At 35.1% G+C, this 22,578-nt stretch overlaps 2 protein-coding genes across 2 annotated transcripts; one reads left to right on the forward strand and one right to left on the reverse strand.

Annotated features, from left to right (window-relative positions):
• Positions 1-3,807: 3,807 nt before the first annotated feature.
• Positions 3,808-18,669, reverse strand: LOC115445546 (myotubularin-related protein 9). The gene is given in 11 exon segments (XM_030171861.2): positions 3,808-8,554; positions 8,851-9,001; positions 9,003-9,034; positions 9,493-9,713; positions 10,170-10,276; positions 10,615-10,736; positions 11,593-11,706; positions 12,105-12,261; positions 17,152-17,350; positions 17,824-18,077; positions 18,440-18,669. Coding segments are annotated over 11 exon segments (1,683 nt in total). The 5' UTR covers positions 18,587-18,669; the 3' UTR covers positions 3,808-8,375.
• Positions 18,670-19,163: 494 nt separating this feature from the next.
• Positions 19,164-22,050, forward strand: LOC119191210 (protein kinase C-binding protein 1-like; the record flags this gene model as incomplete). Its single annotated transcript, XM_037445114.1, is given in 3 exon segments — positions 19,164-19,388; positions 19,591-20,721; positions 21,818-22,050. Coding segments are annotated over 2 exon segments (716 nt in total), but the record flags the coding sequence as incomplete, so codon positions are not given.
• Between the last annotated feature and the right edge of the window lie 528 nt (positions 22,051-22,578).

Below are 22,578 nucleotides of genomic sequence, written 5' to 3' on the forward strand. Positions count from 1 at the left end.
GTCCCTTGCGATTTAAACTTATGTAATAGTACATTAACTTTTACTTCTAGTTCAACATGTATTTAGTTTACCATAGCCTAGATTCCGTTATATACTTAAAATACCCATAAAATGTATTCCTGAAAGTCTTAATTTCAATTAATTGATTTGTGACAAAAAGAGAAAGAAGTCAGCTATCTAATTAAAACGATAATTTCATAATAATCTTTTTCATTAAAACAATGTTATTAATCAATAATTAGAAATGTGCCGAGTCCGTTAGTTAAACAAAATTAATATAAGCTTAAAACTAACCGGAAATCTGTTTGTTTCTGATGACAAATATGTTTCGTTAAATTGCAATATAGATAATAAGTAATACCTAAGTATATATATAATAATAATAATATCAGCCCTGTATTATATACTTGCCCACTGCTGAGCACGGGCCTCCTCTACCACTGAGAGGGATTAGGCCTTAAGTCCACCACGCTGGCCTAGTGCGGATTGGTAGACTTCACATACCTTCGAAATTCCTATAGAGAACTTCTCAGATGTGCAGGTTTCCTCACGATGTTTTCCTTCACCGTTAAAGCGAACGATAAATTCACAAAAAATACACACATGATTTTAGAAAAGTCAGAGGCGTGTGCCCTTGGGATTTGAACCTGCGGACATTCGCTCGGCAGTCCGTACCACACCCAACTAGGCTATCGCCGCTTTTTAAGTATATATGGGTATTGTTTAAATAAGATATGTATTATGTTTAAAATGTCACTCAAAAATATTTACACATAAAATTAAAACATAAAGTAGTTACAAAAAATATATTTTCTTCTTTACCACTTTATTTCTTCGTTATGGAGTTTCACGCATTGTAAAGTAATAAGTACTTAATACCCCATAAGTTTCGCTACAAGCTTTTAAATGTTGATAGATTATTCTTAGAATCATATTTATCGTCGTAAGAACGACGTTCATGTATAACACATTCATATTTAACCTACATGAAGTCAAGACATAAAGGCAGAAAGCATCGACAAAGTACAAACGATACGTTCAGTATATCGTACAGCTACGTTTAGATAATCTCACCGCAACAATATTGAGTATTGTGTACGCTCACTCAGAGAGAAAGCGATTCACGTACTGGCTCGTACGGAGTACTACAATGCCAGTAGATGCACCTATTGTGTGAGATAGTGCGAACTCTGACCTCGCTCTTTACAACTCGCCAATATTTTATTCCGATGTAAAATGTGGATCATTTGTGTATTGTACAAATATTTGATGTTTAGAACGTCGATTAGTACTTAGTTCTGATGCACAGAGTTGTCATATATTCACCTACCTACTCTATTAAAATGTAGATACACAAAAACTACCTAAGTACATAAATTTGGATAATTACCTAAAATTACTCAATAATGCCGTTGATAAAACTAAGTCGTGAATGATAAGTTTTAGAGTTTAGAAAGTCTTCATATTTTATGAATTTATCAAACTTCTCAAGAAATTTGTATTTTGTACCTGTAGACAGAATTCATAGAATCTTCAAGTTTATACAATATTGAGTTTTGAGATTTGCTGTGGTTTATATACAAAAAAATATATATCACTTTCATAAATTTACGATTTATTCAAAAATATTTTTGAAACAAAATTGCCGGCTCATGGTACTGGCGCGATACAAACACCATAGAGCAGCGCGCGGGGTGAACGACTCGGCACCGTCATTACTGCAACCGCATCATTACGTCGATACCACACCGCACTACCTAGTAGGCTGTCAAGCTTTTGATTTTTCTATCTTGGTACAATATTTTTTCCATTATACTTCCGTCTATAATTTTGATTGTGGGTTACTAAGACTTACACAAACCAGTTTATACGTTTCTCGCGGCGTCTATGATTTTAAGTTGTCAGTGACTAAATCCGACGATACATAATGCCTACCGCCGATCAAAAAATATAAAACTGAGGATACAACTTTTAAAATTACCGGCTACTTTATAACTCAGGATTATGAGCTCAGTCCTGTAGGAAGCCCTATACAATAGGTTGTTACAGAAAGTTTTAACTTGTAGAATGTTATTGCTTACAATGCTGATGTTTTTTTTCGCAGAACTAATTGGTAGTCAAATTGGTAATCAAGATTTTTAAGTGATTCACTAACCCGTATGCTTATCTGTGCTATTAAAAATCCATATTATTTTGATAGCCACTAATCCAGGAAGCACCTATGCGTGGTGGTTAAGACTAGTTAGGTAGGTATTAGAGGCTGATCCTGCGCACGCCGTACCGTGACACACGTACGTACTCACAAAGCGGTAACTCAAAATCCTTGCTACCGAGTATGTGACAAAAAACGGACGAAACGACATAAGCACACGTTCGAGTTATCATTCATCTTTCTATTGTTGGCACGCGGGCCACATTTACAAAGAGACTACACGAGCGTACATCCAACATCACAAGTGTTTACGCTACTTTCTTTGCCATTGTCCCAGCATGTGGAATCGGCCGACATTGATCCGCGCTTGTAATCTAGCCGCTCATTTCGTATGTAGATGTAGCCGAGCTCAATACCCGATACATTGTCTCTGTGATTGTACCCGCAGATAGTATACTAGGTAAAAATATATCAATTGAACGTCCAACAATGCCGTCCTTGCATAGCATACCTAATTATACCTTAGTTGGAAATTGCAGGTGTTCTTTTGTTCGTTTGAACGCCGCGTAATGTCAGTGACTCGTCAAACTTGCTTCCACTGTGTTTATTGCATTATACATACATTCGTGACAAAAATTTTGTGTCTTCAGTCCACGATAATACTTACTAGATTAAATAAAATTATATTTTATTTTATCTGTACCTAATGTTGATTTGTTGTATCGACGACTTTGTTTAAGCGTTTCAAATTTATTACTTAGATACTTACCTATTCTCTTTATAAATAATAATATCAGCCATGTTTAATGTAACTAACCGCTTGTCAAGGAACTCAGCTATTGTAACAGAGAGGGTTGCACTATTCACGATGGTCGAATGCTGACTGTCAAACCCCGCATATCTACTTTGCAGTCTTATGAAAGAAGTCAGTACACAAGTTTTCCCACAAAGTTTTCTTGCACATTAAGATCCATTTCAGACCTTCGCCTCGGTAGTCATTTGCAATTCCCATAAATATAAACAACAATTCCTCCGCAACTGAAATACTTAAGTCCTTTGATTCTAATTAAAAAAAATCTGACTATCATATAATGGGCCGAACACATGTTTGCCTATAAACTTACGTTTTTATTCTAATATCTTGGTTTTGCTTGCGGCTTCGCCCACGTAAAAAGCCTTCTCAATACAAAAGTCCCTAAAACCCTGTTGCGATCCACAGCCTCATCAATACAACGCCAGCATAATATATTTAAAGTAACTGATGCAAAATTCTAAAATTTTCATTGGTAGCAAATTATCGGGATAAAACCCTATATCTTAAGCCACGAAATGGTCTAACCGTGTACCAAATTTCATCGGAATCCGTTCAGCTGTTTCTGCGTTTACTTCTAACAAACATCCAAACATCCAAGTCATAAACTCGCATTTAGAACATTAGTTAGCTTTATTGTAAATATCTAAATAGGAAATACGATGGAATTGTGTACTAAAATTTTTATATAATGCGATTACTTCTGAACAAACTATTACTATATCATCCACAAAATTCCAGACTATGTATTCATACTATGCAAAAGGAAACAATATTACTTTGCTTGGCCCGAAGGAACAATTTTAGATATATAGTTTAAAGGATATAGAAATCAAAAACATCATTTCACAGGCATTTTTTAATTGACTAACAAATAAATTCTTATAATTCCAAATTGACATAAACAATGTTTTCTTTAATATAATGGTTACAAATTTCATTACTGATACAATCATACATTTCCAATAAAATTACGGCAGTTTTTAATATTTGAACTAAATGGATGTAATCAGTTAGTATTAGGTACACACACTAGGCCATTAACTACTTGAGTGAAGTACTACGTTGCTTTCTTAAGAAAATACATTCTTCATAAATATTTTATGCAATCAACAATGATTTTAAATAAATATAAATTCTTAGTATTATGGTTGTAATGTATCTGGAAGGAACCTAAAATCTATAAAAGAAAAAAACTTATATTGAATTATTATAGTAATAATATTACCTAGGAATATATTATGATACACTCATTGCTACTATAGGCCAAACACCGGTTTCTTTGACGTCAATATACGTCCACTCTTATCCGAACTAAGCAAGCTATCGAAATGATTATACAGAATGCGCATATATATTTAGCATCAAAACAGTTAACTCAATTATAAATTATTATTAAGTACGCTTTCTTTTATTTCTGACGTAATATGGCCTATATCCAGAAAATATTTAAATAATACGTCCGGAATTTCAAAACCGACTTTATTGACAAAGCACATTATTTTCAGTCATAAAAATTGCGTCCCTTTAGTGCCGGACCACGCTATCATTACGCGACATTAACTATCGCATCAGAACAAAGCGTACGTGTATTCACGTCTTATCGAGATAAATTGAAAACGGCTTTAGGCGTATTATATTTCATAAAATGCAAAGCAAATAATGTTTGGCCTTTAATGATTGTCGATATTAAATTACGCGTGACATTAGCATAATGTCTCATTTGGATGATTGGCGGATAGCTTGGCGAATATATCGTGCGAATATATGACTATAAATTATGAGCAACGAATATACTGTTTATTTTCGTGTTCGTGACTCTTCGTCTGTAATCGGAAAATATCAAAATCTTGGGTTGCAGCAAAGATATCTGTACAATCGTAAACGCTAACGTTATATATGAGAATGATATACCTTTGCGATAGACTTGTCGTTAGGATTTACCATTGCTTTTTTACTAGTAGCGTTAACGATTGTAGAAAAGTTGTAGATTGCATTGTTAGGAATGAAAGACCACCGCATGCCCTCCATACATATAGAAACTGAATTCCATAGAAATATAGAATTCCACCAATGCTATCTATAATATTTCTAAAATCGTTATAAGTATATTTTTTATAACAAGAAACGAACAAGTAAGACAAGACCAAGGAACACGCGACTCACAATCACAAAGGAAACAAGAAGAAATAGATATACAAGATAGGAAGGTAAAATAGATGTTCGGTTTGTATACCTAGTAAATATGTCACAACTTGCCGCTCTCGCGTTTGTTGGATATCAAAGTGTATTGAATTTTATGGTTATATGGCAAAGTGACCATAACTGCAAAATGTAATATAGTAGTTCGTGTTTACTACTTCTCTATAGAAGAAGAATTTTTTATCAATTTTTTATTTAAATTAATGAATGTTCTCATGTTTAAGGTATTTGTCGGAATTGTATCACCTTGCTTTGTGTCATTTTTAAGTATTGATATTTTCACAAAATAAACTGTAACTAGATAATCGAATATACGAAAAACATTGCAGTCTTATATAATACATACCAAGTACTACACGATATATAAATTATATTCTATTTTAACAGGTATACCATTGGTGTATAAGCGTGCACCGCAATTACATACTATTCTATATATAATTAAGCTAATATTGATTTTGGAATGCATTAAGTATACAATAAGCTCTGTGTAACGAGGAACGTCAGTAAAATAACATAAAAAAGCAGTTATAATAACGGTATAGCGTTAATCGAATATGCGTTAAAATACTGATTAAATAAGTTTTATTTTTAACTGAAAATGTCATTCATCGAAAGATATGCTAAACTTCATGTAGTCTTGATGTCCTCTGATGACTGATAACTAATGTTTCATTGTCCCTCGATATTACTTTGGCAAGTGATGAATATTCGTTCAATCAATATGTCTTAAATTATTATAAAATATATTTAGTTAATAATGTACATATATTTTTCTACTAATAAAGATGTAAAGCAATAAAAGCTTTTGTCACGAAAAAAAAACAGAAAAATGATAGCTATAGCCTAATGTTATAAATTTGTTATACATATATTACAATACAATACAGGGTGTATCAGAACTAAAAAGTTTAATAGCATGTTTATGAAAAGACATTATTGAGAAAAATACCTTTATAAAGAAAAATACTCTTTGGGAATAACGTGTAAAATGAATATACAATCTATACGAAGCCAATCTACTTAATACAGCTTGTATAGTTAAGTCTTAAAAGATAGATACATTTCATATAGTTAGTACAGCTTCATTGAAGTATTTATCCATAAGAATAGTGCCATATAAAATCTAAGTACATTTATAAAATTGGTGTTTAGATAGAAAATTGACAATTGATAGAGAATGTCTCAATAGCATTTCATAAATATATATAAAAAGCAATTATTTTCGTACATCGAAAGCATACAAAAAATAAATTAAAGCTTTTGAAATTCATAACATTGATTTTAAAGCCATTGGACATATTTTAATGAGCGTTTAACGGTCTATATCATATCAAAGGTTAAAAGGCTAATTGACTTAAGCAACATTTTTTGGGACATTAAGTTTCATACATATTTAAAATAAGCACTTTTTTCTATGTTTTTAGGGCTCCGTACCTCAAAAGGTAAAAATGGAACCCTTACAGAATCACTTTGTTGTTCGTCCGTCCCTCCCTCCGTCTGTCAAGACCCTTTTTCTCAGAAACGCGTGGTGGTATTAAGCTGAAATTTATACCAAATACTCAGTACTACTGTCCCTTGGAGCTGTGAAAAAATCAAACTGCTAAGCCAACGCAATAAAAAGATATACCCATATATGTCGCAATTTTTTTTTTAAACTAATATTTTTTTGAAAATAATGTCACAGAAATCAATTAGTCAACCGACGATATGATCCTTCGATCGCTACCGAATCAATCTCGAAAATGGATCAACCAGAGAACTTTCGTTATTCTCACAGACTACTTATTTTGATTAGTTCATAATCCAAAGATAGTGATTGGGGATTATTAATTTCGGCCGTGAAACAAAGATGGTTATCATAGCCGCCTGTCAAACACTTGTCAGTTTGACAGCAAATCATTAGACTAATTTTAGGTGTAGTAATTTTTCAGTGAATATTTAAATAATCGTGCATAATTCAAACGCTATTGCACTTTTATTTTAAAATATTACATTACCAAAATTGTTATAGGAATTATTCGTTATTATTACGAGGAGTGCGCTAAGTTCACCTTTATCATGCACTTAATCAGACTGCATCCTTAAATGCCTATTTATAAATATATCTTTCATAAACATATCTTATGTTGCCTACGGATATACTGACACCTATACATACAAAATGGTATCTTTATTTAGGCCATTAGCAATACAACTAAGTATATATTTGAAATAATTTTATACACCATGCGAATTATATATAAATAAAATTTTATTATGCAATAACATAATTTGCCTGATATTTCAGGTAATGTTCGTCTTTTTTATCTCAAACTTTCCAGTCAAAACTTCACATTACACTTTCACTTTAGAGATAGTCTTATTTAATTTGATTTATTTACTCTAATAGCAGAGAGGTATTCGACATGGACATTGCTCGATTTACATGTAAGGGATATCAGAGTTTTAACTAACATCTGAGATTTGGCTACCTTCTTTTGTACCATACTGTTTTCTGATATAATACGTCGGTGGCAATTTTCATTTGGAATTTTATAAGATTAGTGCTGACTAAAATTAGCACACATACATCACTTTTCGCCAAGTGTGTTCCGTCCCATGATGTGATAGGGACCGAGCCTGTCGCCATCTCCGGGCTGATACTGAGCAGAAAAACCCAAATATCACTTTGCCTGACCCGCGATTCGAACCCAGGACCTCAGAACGCTGCCGCACCACGCATGCAGTACAACTACGCTACCGAGGCAATCAAACTTAGATATATGTAAAAGTCGCAACGAAGCAATCTGACATCTTGTTACACGTACGCGATGAAATGCGCTTCCTAAATGTTATGAAAGATCAACTTTGTCATTTCTTTTACGACTAATATTCGTATAACACATAAACATGTGCGTAGCTATAAACTTATCGGTGAAATGAATCTTTGTTATACTAATATCAGTCGTATGCAAAAGTTAAAAAGAAGAATTTCATATATCGATTTCAATCACTTTGTCATCACACAAACCATTGCCGCAGGCTCTTATTTTAAAATACTCTGTAGTCTGTACTATTAAATCAATATAAACAAATTAATTTTGACATCAGTACTTTGATGACGACATCTCTTAATTATTCAAGTTCAAGTTCAATATCGATATCAGATCATTATCGATACTAAATTTAATTTACTTATCACTACCACATTTGACTAGACTTTGAAGGCTACTTATCACATATAGGGTCCCGCTTGGCCGGCGCGTAGTATTGGCGTGCGAGGTCCATAAGTTCCCTCCTCAGCTGCTGCGCTTGCGCACGCAGTTGTTGTTCCCGAGATCGGATCACCCTGTATTGTTCCTCGCGTTCTTCCGTGTGTTGTTCTACTAGCCAGCGAAGGTACAGTTCTGTGAAAATGTTTATCCTATTGAGATTGGTTAGAGTTTTCGTTAGATTTACGCATCTCATTTTGCCCTTCTGAAGTTAGTTACTTTACCCAATTTCTACGTATCTTACAACATCCTAAAAACAGAAATTATAGCACCACTCGTAGCTATTTTCATTCCGACCGAAAAGTACAAAGCTGTCACCGCCACCAATTTAAGTGCTAACACGCGCACCATGAAATTAAATTAATTGGTATATATTGCATTAATCTGGCGAGGTCTGTCTCCGAGCCGTTTCCACAAGGGATATTTCTTACCTTCCCAAATGACGAAGCTCATGGGCGCGACCGAGGGCCATATGACGGTGGGCGTGGGGTCGTACAGCGGGTTGATGTGGCGCGGCAGCTCGTCGGGCTGGTTCAGCCACGACCAGATGCTCGTGGTCTGCTCGTACACGCCGCGCGACCTCGCGCTCCTGCTCCGTGTCGCACAGGAATGTGCCTGGAATGTGATGGGTTTGGGATCAAAATTAATTTCCCATCCGGCGAAGTTCCCATCGGGGATCTTTTTTTTGTTTCCGCAAAATAAGCACCCGTATGCAGGACATGCGAGCGACACAAACTGAATGGCCTATTTCTAGGCAAAGTACCAATTCGCCACTGAGTTACATCATTGGCAAATAATATTTCATATCTTCGATTTAACATTGTCAAAAATCAGTCACGTCACGAGCAATTATTACTCAATTTTTAATTCATTCTGCATTCGTACTTGTGAACATATAAATATATTTTTGTATAGACCGGTATAATTATGTCGACTGGTGAGGGATCTCTCATCAGTCTCGTCTCATTAGTTGACATTTGATCTGAACGCCAACCCACTTACCATCACGTATAGAAAAATTGAATTTTACCTAAAAATAACACCGTGATTACAAGGACGTGTTAACAACTCACCAAACTGGCTAGCGTATGAGTGTTCGAACAGCGTGATGAGGAAGGCCTGCCGGTACTCGAAGCTGCAGGGGAACTGCTCGAGGAACTGGCGCACGCAGTCCAGGAACAGCAGGAAGGTGGGCGCGGCGCGCGCGGCGCCGGCGCCGTGCGGCCCGCAGCGGTGCCGCGCGCCGAACGGGTGCCCCGCCTGCACCCACTCGCGCTCCACCAGCGCCTGCAGGCTAACGCGACCATACACATTTACAGCGTGGTGAGGTTTATATCCGCATAGCGACACGGACACACGTGGATTTAGTCTCTATGCTACGCGTAGTTACATGCGTAACAAGCATGTGACGCATCTCGTCACGTTTAAGGCAATACGAATAGACGTACAGAATAACATTCCACGGTTATTTCACGTAAATAAAGTAACACGGCCGTCTACGAGTTTACATTTTCATAGGGAATAAGACCCATAATGTAAAAACCTTCAATGGCCCATGTCAGTGTGTCGTATTCTGGGATCAGCCTATGTATATCGGATTCGTACAGGCCGGCACAATTGTGTTGACTGCCGAGAGGTAGGTAATCTTCTCTACTCAGTCGACATTCTGTTGGACTCCACTCCACTTACCATCAGGTGCAAGGGAGTTTCTTTGTCGGGCCCATATAAAAAAAAACAATAATCGACTTACCCACGTATCGTCCTGCAATCAGGGTTGAGAATGATTTGCACCAACGAGCACACGAGCAGCGTCGCGTCCTCTCCTCTAGTGCCGTGCAGCAATACTGGTTCAGCTTTCTATCCATAATAAACGAAAACAATAGTATCCCCACCAAAAGCACGTCTAAACGATATTTTGCTTATTTTCTTTAAAAATTGACAAAAAAAAATTACATTATGTTGATATTATTTAAACGCTTGACCATAAATTGATATCCAAAGGAGGTTTTATTTTTATCGATACACTTAAATTCACTCAAATCCCTTATACATTAACCGTAGTGGACGATGTAGGACAGACTGCAAGTTTAAAAATTGTTGTATACTAAATTCTTGAATAAGTGGTTTGCGCCGGCCCCAGTTTATAAAGGTAGGAAGAACCAATATTTGTCTGTTTAACATTGTATCGACATTACCTGGTGTATATGTTGGGCCACTATGCACGCTGTGTGTAAAGAGTTCCGCACACTCTCCGGCCACCCGCAGGACTCTAGCTTCGATAACCACTTGTCGCTCGATATCTCCCGGTCATTACACGCTGAAAAATCATAGCAATATATCCGTTACGATGATGAATTACGTCTGATTTGCCGAGGCCCCCTCTCGCACACGACAGATTGGCTGAGATTCGGCTCCGCTCTCCCCTTAAACGACTCACATAATTAACTGACGTCCTTCGAATAATAATCAAACTTTTTGCAATGTTTTTAATTTATTTTTATACCATTCGGTCCCATTGTAAACTAAGTTTTTGCACATCGTGATCAACAAATTTTACATGCGTGAAATAGCGATTGGCGTTCATAACCCATCAAGCCAATAAAAAATGGCTGTCTATCAAATTAGCGTCTAGATATAAATAGTTGGCGACGGATCATGCCCTGACAGTTGTTTGCTGATTTGCACAAGTTGTGCAATTGCAGTATAGGTCTTTGAACTATAAACCGTTAGCAATAGAAAAAAATCATAGCTTTTTAAAGCCATAAACAATTTGATGGATGTTATCTACTATTGTACAGCTTTGCGGAATAAACTGTTGCATACTTTGAAGCTGCAGTTAAATGTTTTAACTTTGTTGCAAATAAAATTGGAATAATATTATCATGTAGTTAAATGAGAAAAAAAAGTTTCAGACTCATCAACTGATCATAAACACATTTCAAAATAAATTTGCTTCGGTGGCGATCTTCTAATGCGTGTGCGGTACGACCACGTTCTAGGGTCCCGGATTCGAATCTCGGTTCGGATAAAATGATATTTGGGCTTTCTGATCAATATATTCTGAGTGCGTACATGCTTGAGTGCGTGAATGCGTGCGTGCGTGCGTGCGTGTGTGTGAGATAAAAATGGTACGATAATTTATAATAATGAGGAATTACACACTGAAATATCACCTTCAATAAGTTTAGAATAGTTATCTAACAATTGTTGTTGGTTGTCTACGTCATCCATTGATCTGTTGTAAATTTTCCATTGTGAGTAATTTGAATTGCTTTCAGTACCGCCACCTGAAACATAAGAATATTGTATAATGTATAAAATACATAGTTAAATAAATTTTGAAATTTATTGCCACACAAAATATTAATTGATTTAGAGTAAATAGTTATATGACTGCAATATAATATTGTTGTTGTAGGTAATACATTACTATTGAAATGTAATATCTAACTGGGACCAATTGTACAAAGAGGAGTTATAGAATATCATTACTTTATTTGCTGCATTTTCCTTATTCAGTATTAACTAGATAACATGTTTCAATTATATTCATACATATGAAATAAACAAAATAAATAAAACGAAAACAAAGGAGTACCACAAATTCCTTTGTTTACTATTTTATTCTAATGTAACATATGACGTAACTGACAAAGATCACGGGCATATATTGCAATAATAATACCTTTGCTCTGCTGCTGAGATATGGAGTTGGAGCTGCGCAAGTCGTAGATGATGCCTTTAGTTCCCACTGCTACCACGGCGTTAAGTATGGCCTCGTCGGGTCTACATCGACGATGCTTCGGCCCATACAGTGGTTGTCCGGCGCGCATAAGTACTGCCTGCAGGAAAAGTAAATTTGTAATAACCACTGGTGTATCTCCAAGATACAGGCATCGCCTAGTTTGGGGCCCCCTGTTAATTACAGTTTCAAAATTCTGTGTAAGCACAAACAATTTTAGCATGTGAATAATATGTTGTCATTTACTGTTGTGCCAAATAAAGGGTTTATTATTATTATTATATTTTAACAACATTATTCTCCCATGCGAATGGGGTAAATCCATTTAATGCGGGCTTTTTAGCCAAGCGAAAAATGGTTGTTTGTAAATTACTGGTGAACAATCTATGTGGACAAAAATTTTCTAACTATTCTGCAAGTGTTAAGAATTGTTGCTTTTTGGAGGAGTATGTACGAGAGCTTATGCATTCCAAGGGATTGGAGACTGGTGTGTAGGGAGTGAGGTATGACACCTGTAGAAGAAAGAATGACAGGAACAGTTTTAACTGTGTGTACTTTCCATTGGTTTTGAGTTCTATGGATAAGTCGGCATATTTGGCAATTTTTTCTGTGAATGTAGATGCGAGGTTGTGGGTGTTAGGTATAGCAATGTCAATTAAGTATATGGTGCTATTAGTTTTATCGTAGAATAAGATATCCGGTCTGTTATAGTGTATTGTTTTATCAGTAATAATTGTTCGATCCCAGTATAACTTATGATTTGCAGATTCTAATATTGATGTGGGTTTATATTTATAATATGCGGTTTTGTGTGTGATAAGTGAGTGGTTGAATGCTAAATGTTGGTGAATGATAGCAGCAACTTGATCATGTCGGTGCTTATCATCAGTCTGTGCGATTGATTTACAAGCACCGGTTATATGCTGTATCGTCTCCGAGGCACTGTAGCAACGTCGACACTGTTCAGATGTAAGGTTAGGAATTCGGAGGATGTGCTTCTGATAATTGCGTGTGTTTATAATTTGGTCCTGAATAGCACACATAAAAGCTTCTGTCTCTGGAAACAGTTCTCCACGCCGCAGCCACTCGTTCGACGCTACTTTGTCGACGTGTGTTTGGCTCAGATCGGCTGGGTGCCTCCCGTGTAGAGATTTTTGAAGCCATATGTCTGCCTTGTGTTGTGCAGTGGTGATGTGATGATGGGATTCAGTGCTTTTATTGTGTAAGTTAAGTGGCGTTAGTCTTTTATCTATATCGGTTACGTGTTTATGAAGTTGTGTATGCTCAGCTTTCCAGTGAAAATAGTGTCGTAGTTTAGTAATCAGGCTATTGTGTAGGTTGCGTATATCAATTACTCCTCTGCCGCCATTTCTGCGTGGCAAAGTAAGTCGTTGTATACAGGATTTGGGGTGATGTTTTCTATATGTGGTTAGGTGTGTATTAATAATCCGTTGTAACTTTGTGAGATCTGATTGGGACCAGCGTATAATTCCGAATGAATATGTAAGAGTTGGTATAGCGTAAGTGTTAATAGCCTTAATAATATTGCCAGAATTTAATTGTGTTCTTAAGATTTGATTTAGTCTGAGTTTAAATTTCTTAGTGATTTCTGATTTAGCTCGTTTCTGAAGTATGTGTTTAGACTGATGGAAACCTAGATATTTGTATGTAGCGTGTTCATCCATGGGCTCAATTGTTTCACCCGTATCTAGAATGTAAGTATTTTGTATTGTTTTACCATGACTGATGGAGTGGACTTTACATTTATCAACCCCAAACCGCATTTGTATGTCAGCAGAGAATAATTGTGTGATATCCGCTAGTTTCGTAAGTTCGCTGTTGTTAGAAGCATAGATTTTAATATCATCCATATACATTAAATGGGAGATAGTATAGTGTGAGTTTTCGTGTTTTAATTTAAATCCTATACCGGTATTATTGAGCAATTCGGACAAGGGGTTGAGAGCCATGCAAAACCATAAGGGACTGAGCGCATCTCCTTGGAAAATGCCTCTTTGTATTTTAATCGGATCTGTAGTTGTAGTTGTATTGTTTATATTTAGTTTTAATTTTGTTGTCCAGTGAGCCATAATCGATTTGAGGAATTCTATTATTTGAGGGTGAATTTTGTACCGTTCTAACACATGGATCAACCAACTATGAGGTACTGAATCAAACGCCTTCTGGTAGTCGATGTACATTGTGTGAATGTTTCTATTTTTATTTGTGCTTGTTTCATAATTACAGAGTCTATCGTTAGTTGTTCTTTGCATCCTTGACTATTTTTTTACAACCTTTTGTTGTTCTGTTAGTATTTTGTGTTCATCTAGGTGTTGATAAATAATGTCACTAATGTATCCGGTTATGATTTTGTATATGGTTGGTAAACATGTAATAGGTCGATAATTAGCTGGGTTTTTTAAGTCTGGGCCTTTTGGTAACATATACGTGATTCCATGGGTTATGAATTTTGGTATTGTATGTGGTGCCTGTAAGAATTGGGTAATATGATAATGAATGTATGGGTGAATGCATGTCAGTTTTTTGTACCAATAATTGTGTATATTATCAGTCCCCGGTGCTTTCCAATTATGTGTGCGGTTTATTACTTTAGTTAACGCTTCTATAGAAATCATTTCAAAAATCATTTGGTTTATACTTGTTGTATCTGGTCCACTATGGAACCTATCAGTATTCGCGTTGTGTTGTACGGGATCTTCCCATATATTTGCCCAAAATTGTTGTAAATGCTCTGGTGCTGGATATTGTGTAGAGTCGTCAGAATTATTTTGTTCGTTTTTACCTAAAGTTCTATAAAATGATTTTTCATTATTGTTAAAATTTGAGTTCTGTTGTTTACGTTTTGTGCAGGTAAGATATCTTTTTAGTCGGGTTGATGCTGCGTTTAATTTCTGTTTCAATGTGTCCAAAAAATGTTGTGGCTCTGTGTTGGGTTCTTCGTGTTGTGAGTGGTTTTTATATTTTGTTTTAATTTCCTCTACAGTTTTTATGATTTTTCGAGTCCTATTTCCTAAGATGTATTGAGTAAGTCTACCTATTTCTACCCTGTATTTATCTATTCGAAGTTCAATTCTTCTTTGCCACCTAGGCTTTTTATAACCTCTCTTCTCTATATTTGTTTCCGAAATAATCTTGGTACCATTGCAGACAGCCGCTGTGAAAGCTGCCGCATAAATCATTGTATGCAATGACATAAAATCTAAATCGTGGTTGAGGTGTTTTGGCAGCACTGTACTATTAAGGTATTGGATTGTTTGGGATAATTTGCGTGATGTTTTCTGTTTGGGAATATAAGGCCTTTCTTCTGGATCAGAGGCGGTGAATCGTGATATTGCTGTGTTGAATTCTGTTTCAATTAAATTAATATCTATCTCGTGCCCTATCGTTCGATTTAAATTATTTTGATTATTTATAGGTAAATTGTCAACAACTAAATGCGTATCGGGTTGTGTTAATGTTGAGTCTATTGTAACTTCAGTTTCAGTGGCTGTAGGTAAGATTTGTTGTAAGTTATCAGATGTAACAAAATTTTGCTCTACAGGAGTTTGGTATATATTGCTGTTACCACCAAGTTTTAATTCTACTTGTCTTTTTAATTCCTGAATTCTACTCGCGTGTGTCTTATTATTGAATAACAATCTTCGTTGGTCTGCGATTCTTTGTTGTGTAAGATGTGAGAGATGTGGGTGTTTTTCTTTAAATAGGTTATAAAGCTTTTGTCTATAACCGGTTTTATTTGATTCCATTTCCGTCACCTCAAAATAACACTATGATTTCGTCATTAATATCATTTGACCATTTCATTCTGGAATTTTTATGCTGTGATAAGGCTACGGATTCGCTTGAATTGTGGCTGAATGATTGTCTGTCAGTTTGTGTATGTTCGCTTACTTCCCTACGTATTTCATCGAGTATATCTTGTGATAATAATTTTCTTCTTAAGATTGCTCGCCTTTGGTCGCCTACACGTTGTCGAGATACTTGCATTTCTGGGTATTTATGATCAAATTGATAATGAAGCGGTTCAAGGTAATTATTCATCAGGACTGTCTCACACTTTGTGATTGTTAAGTATGTGTGCCATATATATCGGTTCATGTCTTCAGTCCATTTTTTCCGCACACAATATGACGGGCCAGCAGTGGGTACAGGATTAGCGGCGTATGCCTCCTGCACAACAGTTGTTGACCGTTTTGATCTGGTTGAATAACTTGAAGATGGTGATGAATTAGGAGATCGGAATAAGCTATGAGTTGATGATGGTGATGGGATGTTTGAAAAGAGTGAACGGTCAGAGGGTGAAATGGATGGAGGTGAAGATGATGATGAGTCGGCTGTAGTACATTTTTCGAGGGGAACCCGCCTGTTCAGTCCCCCGTCGCCAACGGTTCGCATACTGAGGCATCCAGCGTTGGCTCCAGATGCGCCCCGGCGACCCCCGGGCAGCGGCCGCAAATTATATCTTTTAGTTTGACTCTCCATATTTTTCTCCACAGAGTGGGTTTGGGATCGTTGGTTGGATAGGTGTATATTGTGAGTGGTATGATGTTAAACCATTGCAGAAGCCAGTACCCAGTACCCGTAAGCCCCCCCACCGCGACAAGGTGATCCCTTGGGGGGGTTATTATTATTATTATTACTGATTACACTCTTACCATTTTGTGGCTGAGATGATTTATATTATACATTTACAATTGATGTGTACTTAATATATAAATAAAAAAGTATTTTGTTCTCGAAATTTTATAGATACCATTTTTTTTATGCTTATGAGGGGTTAATATAGGTAGCTATGGCTCAGCTACTTATCAGAGAATCAAGATATTTTGTATGAAATTTTTCAATATAAACATGAAGTTCCTTTCAACTCGAAATCTATTCTATAAAGTATAATTTAAGAACCCTAAGGTCCAACCAAGGTCCGTAGTTAAGTTATATATTTTGGCAATAAATTATTTGTCAAACTTACCCCATTATTGTGCCTATATGATAGAACTGGAAATCTGCCGCCCTGCCGGAACGTAGCAGCTGCAGCGATTGTTTCGTCATCAATATTCTTTGGTACAACCACAGCTTTACCATAACTCGAACACACTGTATAGTTGTGGTTGACACGAGATATGCGCCATTCTTCCGTTGCTAGTACTTTTGTAAACTCTCCTTCTATGCTGAAGTACACAATATTTTATTTATAACCAATTTATAAATAGCATTCCCAGCTAATACTTATGTAGTTTTTTTTGGTGCAATTGAATTGTTGTGTATTCAAATTCAATTATAAAAAATATACAGGTATAGAGTAATTATTAAACAATATATATCTGTGACGCAGGCTGGCTCACCATAAAGGTGCCATGGAGCTTAACAATACCATAAACAATACTTTGAGATACAGAGAGGCAACACAGTAGTTATCAATGGCAGAGAGTCTATACAACTTGATTCCTACCGGCTTACCTTTTAGGTTTATTTATGTTTGTCTTCGTTTTTATTTTCTGTTTAATTGGTTGCAATATGTTAAAAATTACCTTAGTAATTTTTTTTTTGCCTTAGGTTACCTTTAGAAAAATTTCACTTTTCACCACTGATAGTTATTCCAATTAGACTAATAGTAATATTATATTATTAATAATAAAATTACCTGTACAATGTGTAACCATTTTCCACAATAGGATGCATGTGTCTATAGAAAAATGGATAGAATAGATTAGGATCTTGTAAACTCGATAAGTTCTCCAGGGTCTGCGCAACAAGATGTAGTTCATTGGTACTGCCAATGTCTAGTTGGAATATCCTCAAGTCTTTGCATTTGAGAAACAGAGAGCCTCCTTGAGTGGCGCCACTGCTGGGCTTGTTCTCTTTCTTCTCTATACTGTCTATATTTTTGTGAAGAAGCTGTAATAATAAAAAACACGGGTTCTTAATTAGTTTAATAAGTTAGTAAGCTTTTACAATTATCTCAATGTTGCTAAAGGTCTTTTATAGGATATTTGTAGAGTGGGTGGATAACAGATAATGAACGGCTCAGTGTAGTTTAGTACTTGTTTTCTTGGTACTCATGCCCAGTATTACTGAGGTACACATTAGGAATATATATATACAAATTATAAACTAATAAAAGGAATTTATTTATATAAAAAATTATAACATAACATTTTAAGTTCTACATATTCTATTACCATGTATATTACAAGGTCAAGAAACTAAATATCTTGTAATACAGGACTTGAAAAGCAATTATTTTTAATTAAACGTACCCATAATTCGTGTACACCTTCTTTCCTAGAGCTCAAAATCAAGTGATGTCCAGTAATACATACGGTTCCATCAACATTTTCTTGATGTGGATATTTTAATATCACTCCGTCTAATTTGTTTATAAGTATAAGCTCAATAAATTCCATTGTATTAAATATGTTAAAATATTATTAAATTTAATTCAATTAAAAATCCACAGATTGCGTTAACATTTACTATTATTTTTGACATTAAGTAAATACAGTTGCCACAAATACGCAACAATAATCCTAAAAGTGTTACACTATTTATCATAGATTTTTAAAGAATGATGGTTAACTAAGTTAAGATTATTAATAATAATAAATGTGTAAAACACATTCAAATCTAATATTTGTTAATAATTAAGAATTGAGACATCCTACAGTTTAATTTCGGGATAGGCATTCAAAACGTGTACATTTTTCGATTCACTTGAAATAAGACGAAATTGTGATTTGTAATATTATGAATAGAAAATATTTCCTATAATAATATGATGGAAATATGTGCCGTAAAACAGCACTATATAAATAACAAAATATGTGTATTATTTTTCGAACGTTGGTAACATTTTTACGAAATTGACGTTTTTTTATGTTTGTATGAGAGAGACAAGTATACAAAATAATAATAAAATAAAGTGGGACAGAATTATTCAGGTGAGGAGAAAAATACATCGCGTTGCTACTTAGGCGTGAATGAGATGGATAACTTCCACGACAGCTCCATCTGGTGAACCAATAAATAATTAACAAGACGTTGTGCGATGCGATGGCGATGTGTAATTTTTTTCCGTTCGTTGATGATATATTTTGGATATAAAACATTAATTCATTGAAATAAAACTCATTTAAAACGGACATAATATTAATAATACTCAAGTGCAAAGTGTGTCAGAATACGTGTGTACGAATATCGAGACAGTCGGTAAGCCCGTTTATTTGTATGAATGTATTGAAAGTAGGTATGTAAGTAGCACTGGCAGGGTGGTTTAGCTTGGGTAATGACCGGTTCCCTCGTATTTAGATGTCTATTGTTGGATCGCTCGCCTTAATTTAATACAGCAGGGCCTAAATTTTAAATATTGTGTAAGGTCAGTCTAAAAATACCAGGTGTGTGTTTGTCTCAGGTATGGAGGAGAGCTCTGAAGCACACATGGAGACCGACGTGTCTTCTACCACCGAAGACTTGCCTGACAGGCAAGAGGTGACGGGATCAAACGGCACCGTCGAGATGGTCATTGTTGTTGAAAAAGTTTGTGAAGAGGATATGAATGAGAATAATAAAGAACAATTGGATAATGTTGATAGTGTTTTGGAGGTACCAGATGAGCCCTCGGTGACAGCTACAGCAAGTGAGGAGGCCAAAACAATCTCACCAACTAAACATGTTGATCCTGAACAAGCCATACAACAACCTACTATAAAAGCTAGAATCACCTAAAAAAACTTTACCCAGCAGTCCACCTTCAAATAAACAGGGTCCTGTTACAGTAAACACTGAACAAGAAACAGTTGATTCCTCAAGTAAATCAGAAGAAGCAAAGCCACAGAGTGTTGATTCTAATAGTGAAATAACAGTAGAGAATCTTGTAGAAAGTACTGATTCACAAAAAAGTGATGAAAAATCAAACAATGAGGAAACTCAGCCACAAGAGACTTCAAAAATTAATAAAGATTTTATTGAACCAGATAAAACCAGCACAACAGAGAGTACAGAAAATAAAAATAATGAGGAACCAGACGTACCAAACAACAAAATACAAGTTGACACGACAATGGAGGCTTCAAATGACTCTCAAATTGAAACAAACTCTGACACATCTGAGAAAGAACACAGCAAGAGCATAAGCAGAGAGTTGAAGTCATTAATAAATTCTGCTAAGGAATCTAAGATTATAAGTGAATGTACTCAACTTACAAGTAAGACAAGGAAGTCACGAGTCATGTTGGAGAGCCCTAACACTAGTCTTAACTCATCTGTTGAGGCAGATAAAATTCAAGGAACAAGGAGGAACAGTAATAACTCTCAGAAGAGCAACTGCAGTGAGAAATCTGATAAGATGACATTGAAGAGGTCCATGAGGTCACAGAATCCAGAGTTTGTCAGTAAAGTCAAACAGTTTTTGAACTCTGTTACTGGTAAGAGTCAAAAAGATGAAGATATAACTGATGATGAGATTGAGGATAAAGTTTCCAACAAGAATGATGAGTCTCCATCACACACAAGCACACCCAAGAAGAGGAAGTTAGAACTCATTGTGAGTATGTCTAGAGTTATAATCTTTTATTGCAAAATGGTCATTCAAACTTTATTTATTACATAAAAATTAAATTTCACATTTAAAGTAATTAACCACATTTTATCATGTGATACAGTTATATACCAATACCTAATATAGGTATTCATAAGTTCTTATTGTGATTATACACACAATTTTCTCACATCTTAAATATACATATCTTTTGGAAATGTTTGCCTATAAAGAGTCATAAATCTATGGTGTGTTATAAAAGCATAGAATCCAGGAATATGATTTACTCTTTATTATAAAATGTGTTCCATAATGTGATTTATAGCCCTATGGGAACAAAGCCCACATCCACTACATATTTAAAAAACATTAAATATAATATTATTTTCTATGGGAGTAAATTACTGTAATAAGTAGGATGTGTGTTAATCCATGACATAGTTCATCTGCATACCAAATTTCATCCAAACCCTCAGCTGTTTATGCTTTTATGTCTAACAAACATCCAAACCTCTAACCATTTTAACAAACTTTCTTTCAGTACAAATAATTTTTTGAAAAAAAGTCTGCATAAAAGAGTTTATATCTGTAATTCAGTTGCTCTATAAATAATATTGACAGTTTTTTTTTTTAATATACATATCAGTTTATTACTGGCACATTGACCGAAAATAGCTGTCCCAGTTTTTATTTGCCATTAATTGCTGATGTTAAAATGGTTAGTGGATTAATAATTAGTTACTTATTTTCTGTAATATGGTTATTTTTCTCATGTATACATCAACTATGATAATCTCATTGCTAGTTAAAGTTCTTTGTTATGGTCTCATAATATATATTGGATTTGATATTTTCATGTGAGTATTTTATTTTTTATTTTTGTGGGTAGTCTTATATCAACCTGTTATACTCTCAATATTGTTTGGCCAATATTACAATCCAATACTTTTAGCCTGGTCAAATTTATCTATGTTACATTCAACTAATTACAAATATGATCTAAAACACCAATTAATCATAATCATAATTAACGTTATTAAAAATATTTGAGGTGACACTTTTTATATGCATAAAAAAATTAATCATCTAACATTATATGCAGGTTATGAATAAGACAACAAAGCATCGTTCGGATTCATATTGTTGGAGATGCCACTGGGCCGTCGAGCAGGTGAATAGCGAAAAAGCGCACCAGCCCATGCTGTGCACCGTCTGCCCAAAGTCCTTCCACTTCAAGTGTCTGTCTGGTGCAGAGAGGAACAAGATCAGCAATGAAAAGGCTTGGGTCTGTCCCGATTGTCTGATTGTGTTACATGCAGAAAGCTCTGAGACTAGGTGAGTTACTCATGTATTGTTTAATATATGGTTGGTCTACATTACATAATATTGGATGTTTGGCTTAACATTAGTACATGTAATGTTTGAGCCAAAGTAAATTCTCATCTGAAAATTATGTTGCATTACAATGGGATGATACAAATTAAGCAATAATGTGAATACTTGAAATGCAGAATAATTCTCTGCCTTGTTTATTATACATATAATAAAATTGTAATAGTCTTGTTCATTATAGATATTGAAGAAAAAATAATATTGGGAATTGTTGATTAGGAAAAGAAGCCAAAACCACATTTTTTTTTTTAATTTTTGTCTGTCAATGTGTTTATACACCTATCACACAAAAACGACTGCAGAAAATGGTATGCGGACTTCATAAATCATCAGATATATGCACTTGCATCTTTGCGTATGCAAATGCATAAATCGCAATTATTGTAGCGTTTTTGCAAATTTTAGTACATTTACATTAATAATTTCATAAGTTAAATGTGTTAGTAGTACTGAAAAAAGAATTATCGACCT

The sequence above is a fragment of the Manduca sexta genome, unplaced genomic scaffold (genome assembly GCF_014839805.1).
Source record: "Manduca sexta isolate Smith_Timp_Sample1 unplaced genomic scaffold, JHU_Msex_v1.0 HiC_scaffold_1193, whole genome shotgun sequence".
Taxonomy (NCBI): domain Eukaryota; kingdom Metazoa; phylum Arthropoda; class Insecta; order Lepidoptera; family Sphingidae; genus Manduca; species Manduca sexta.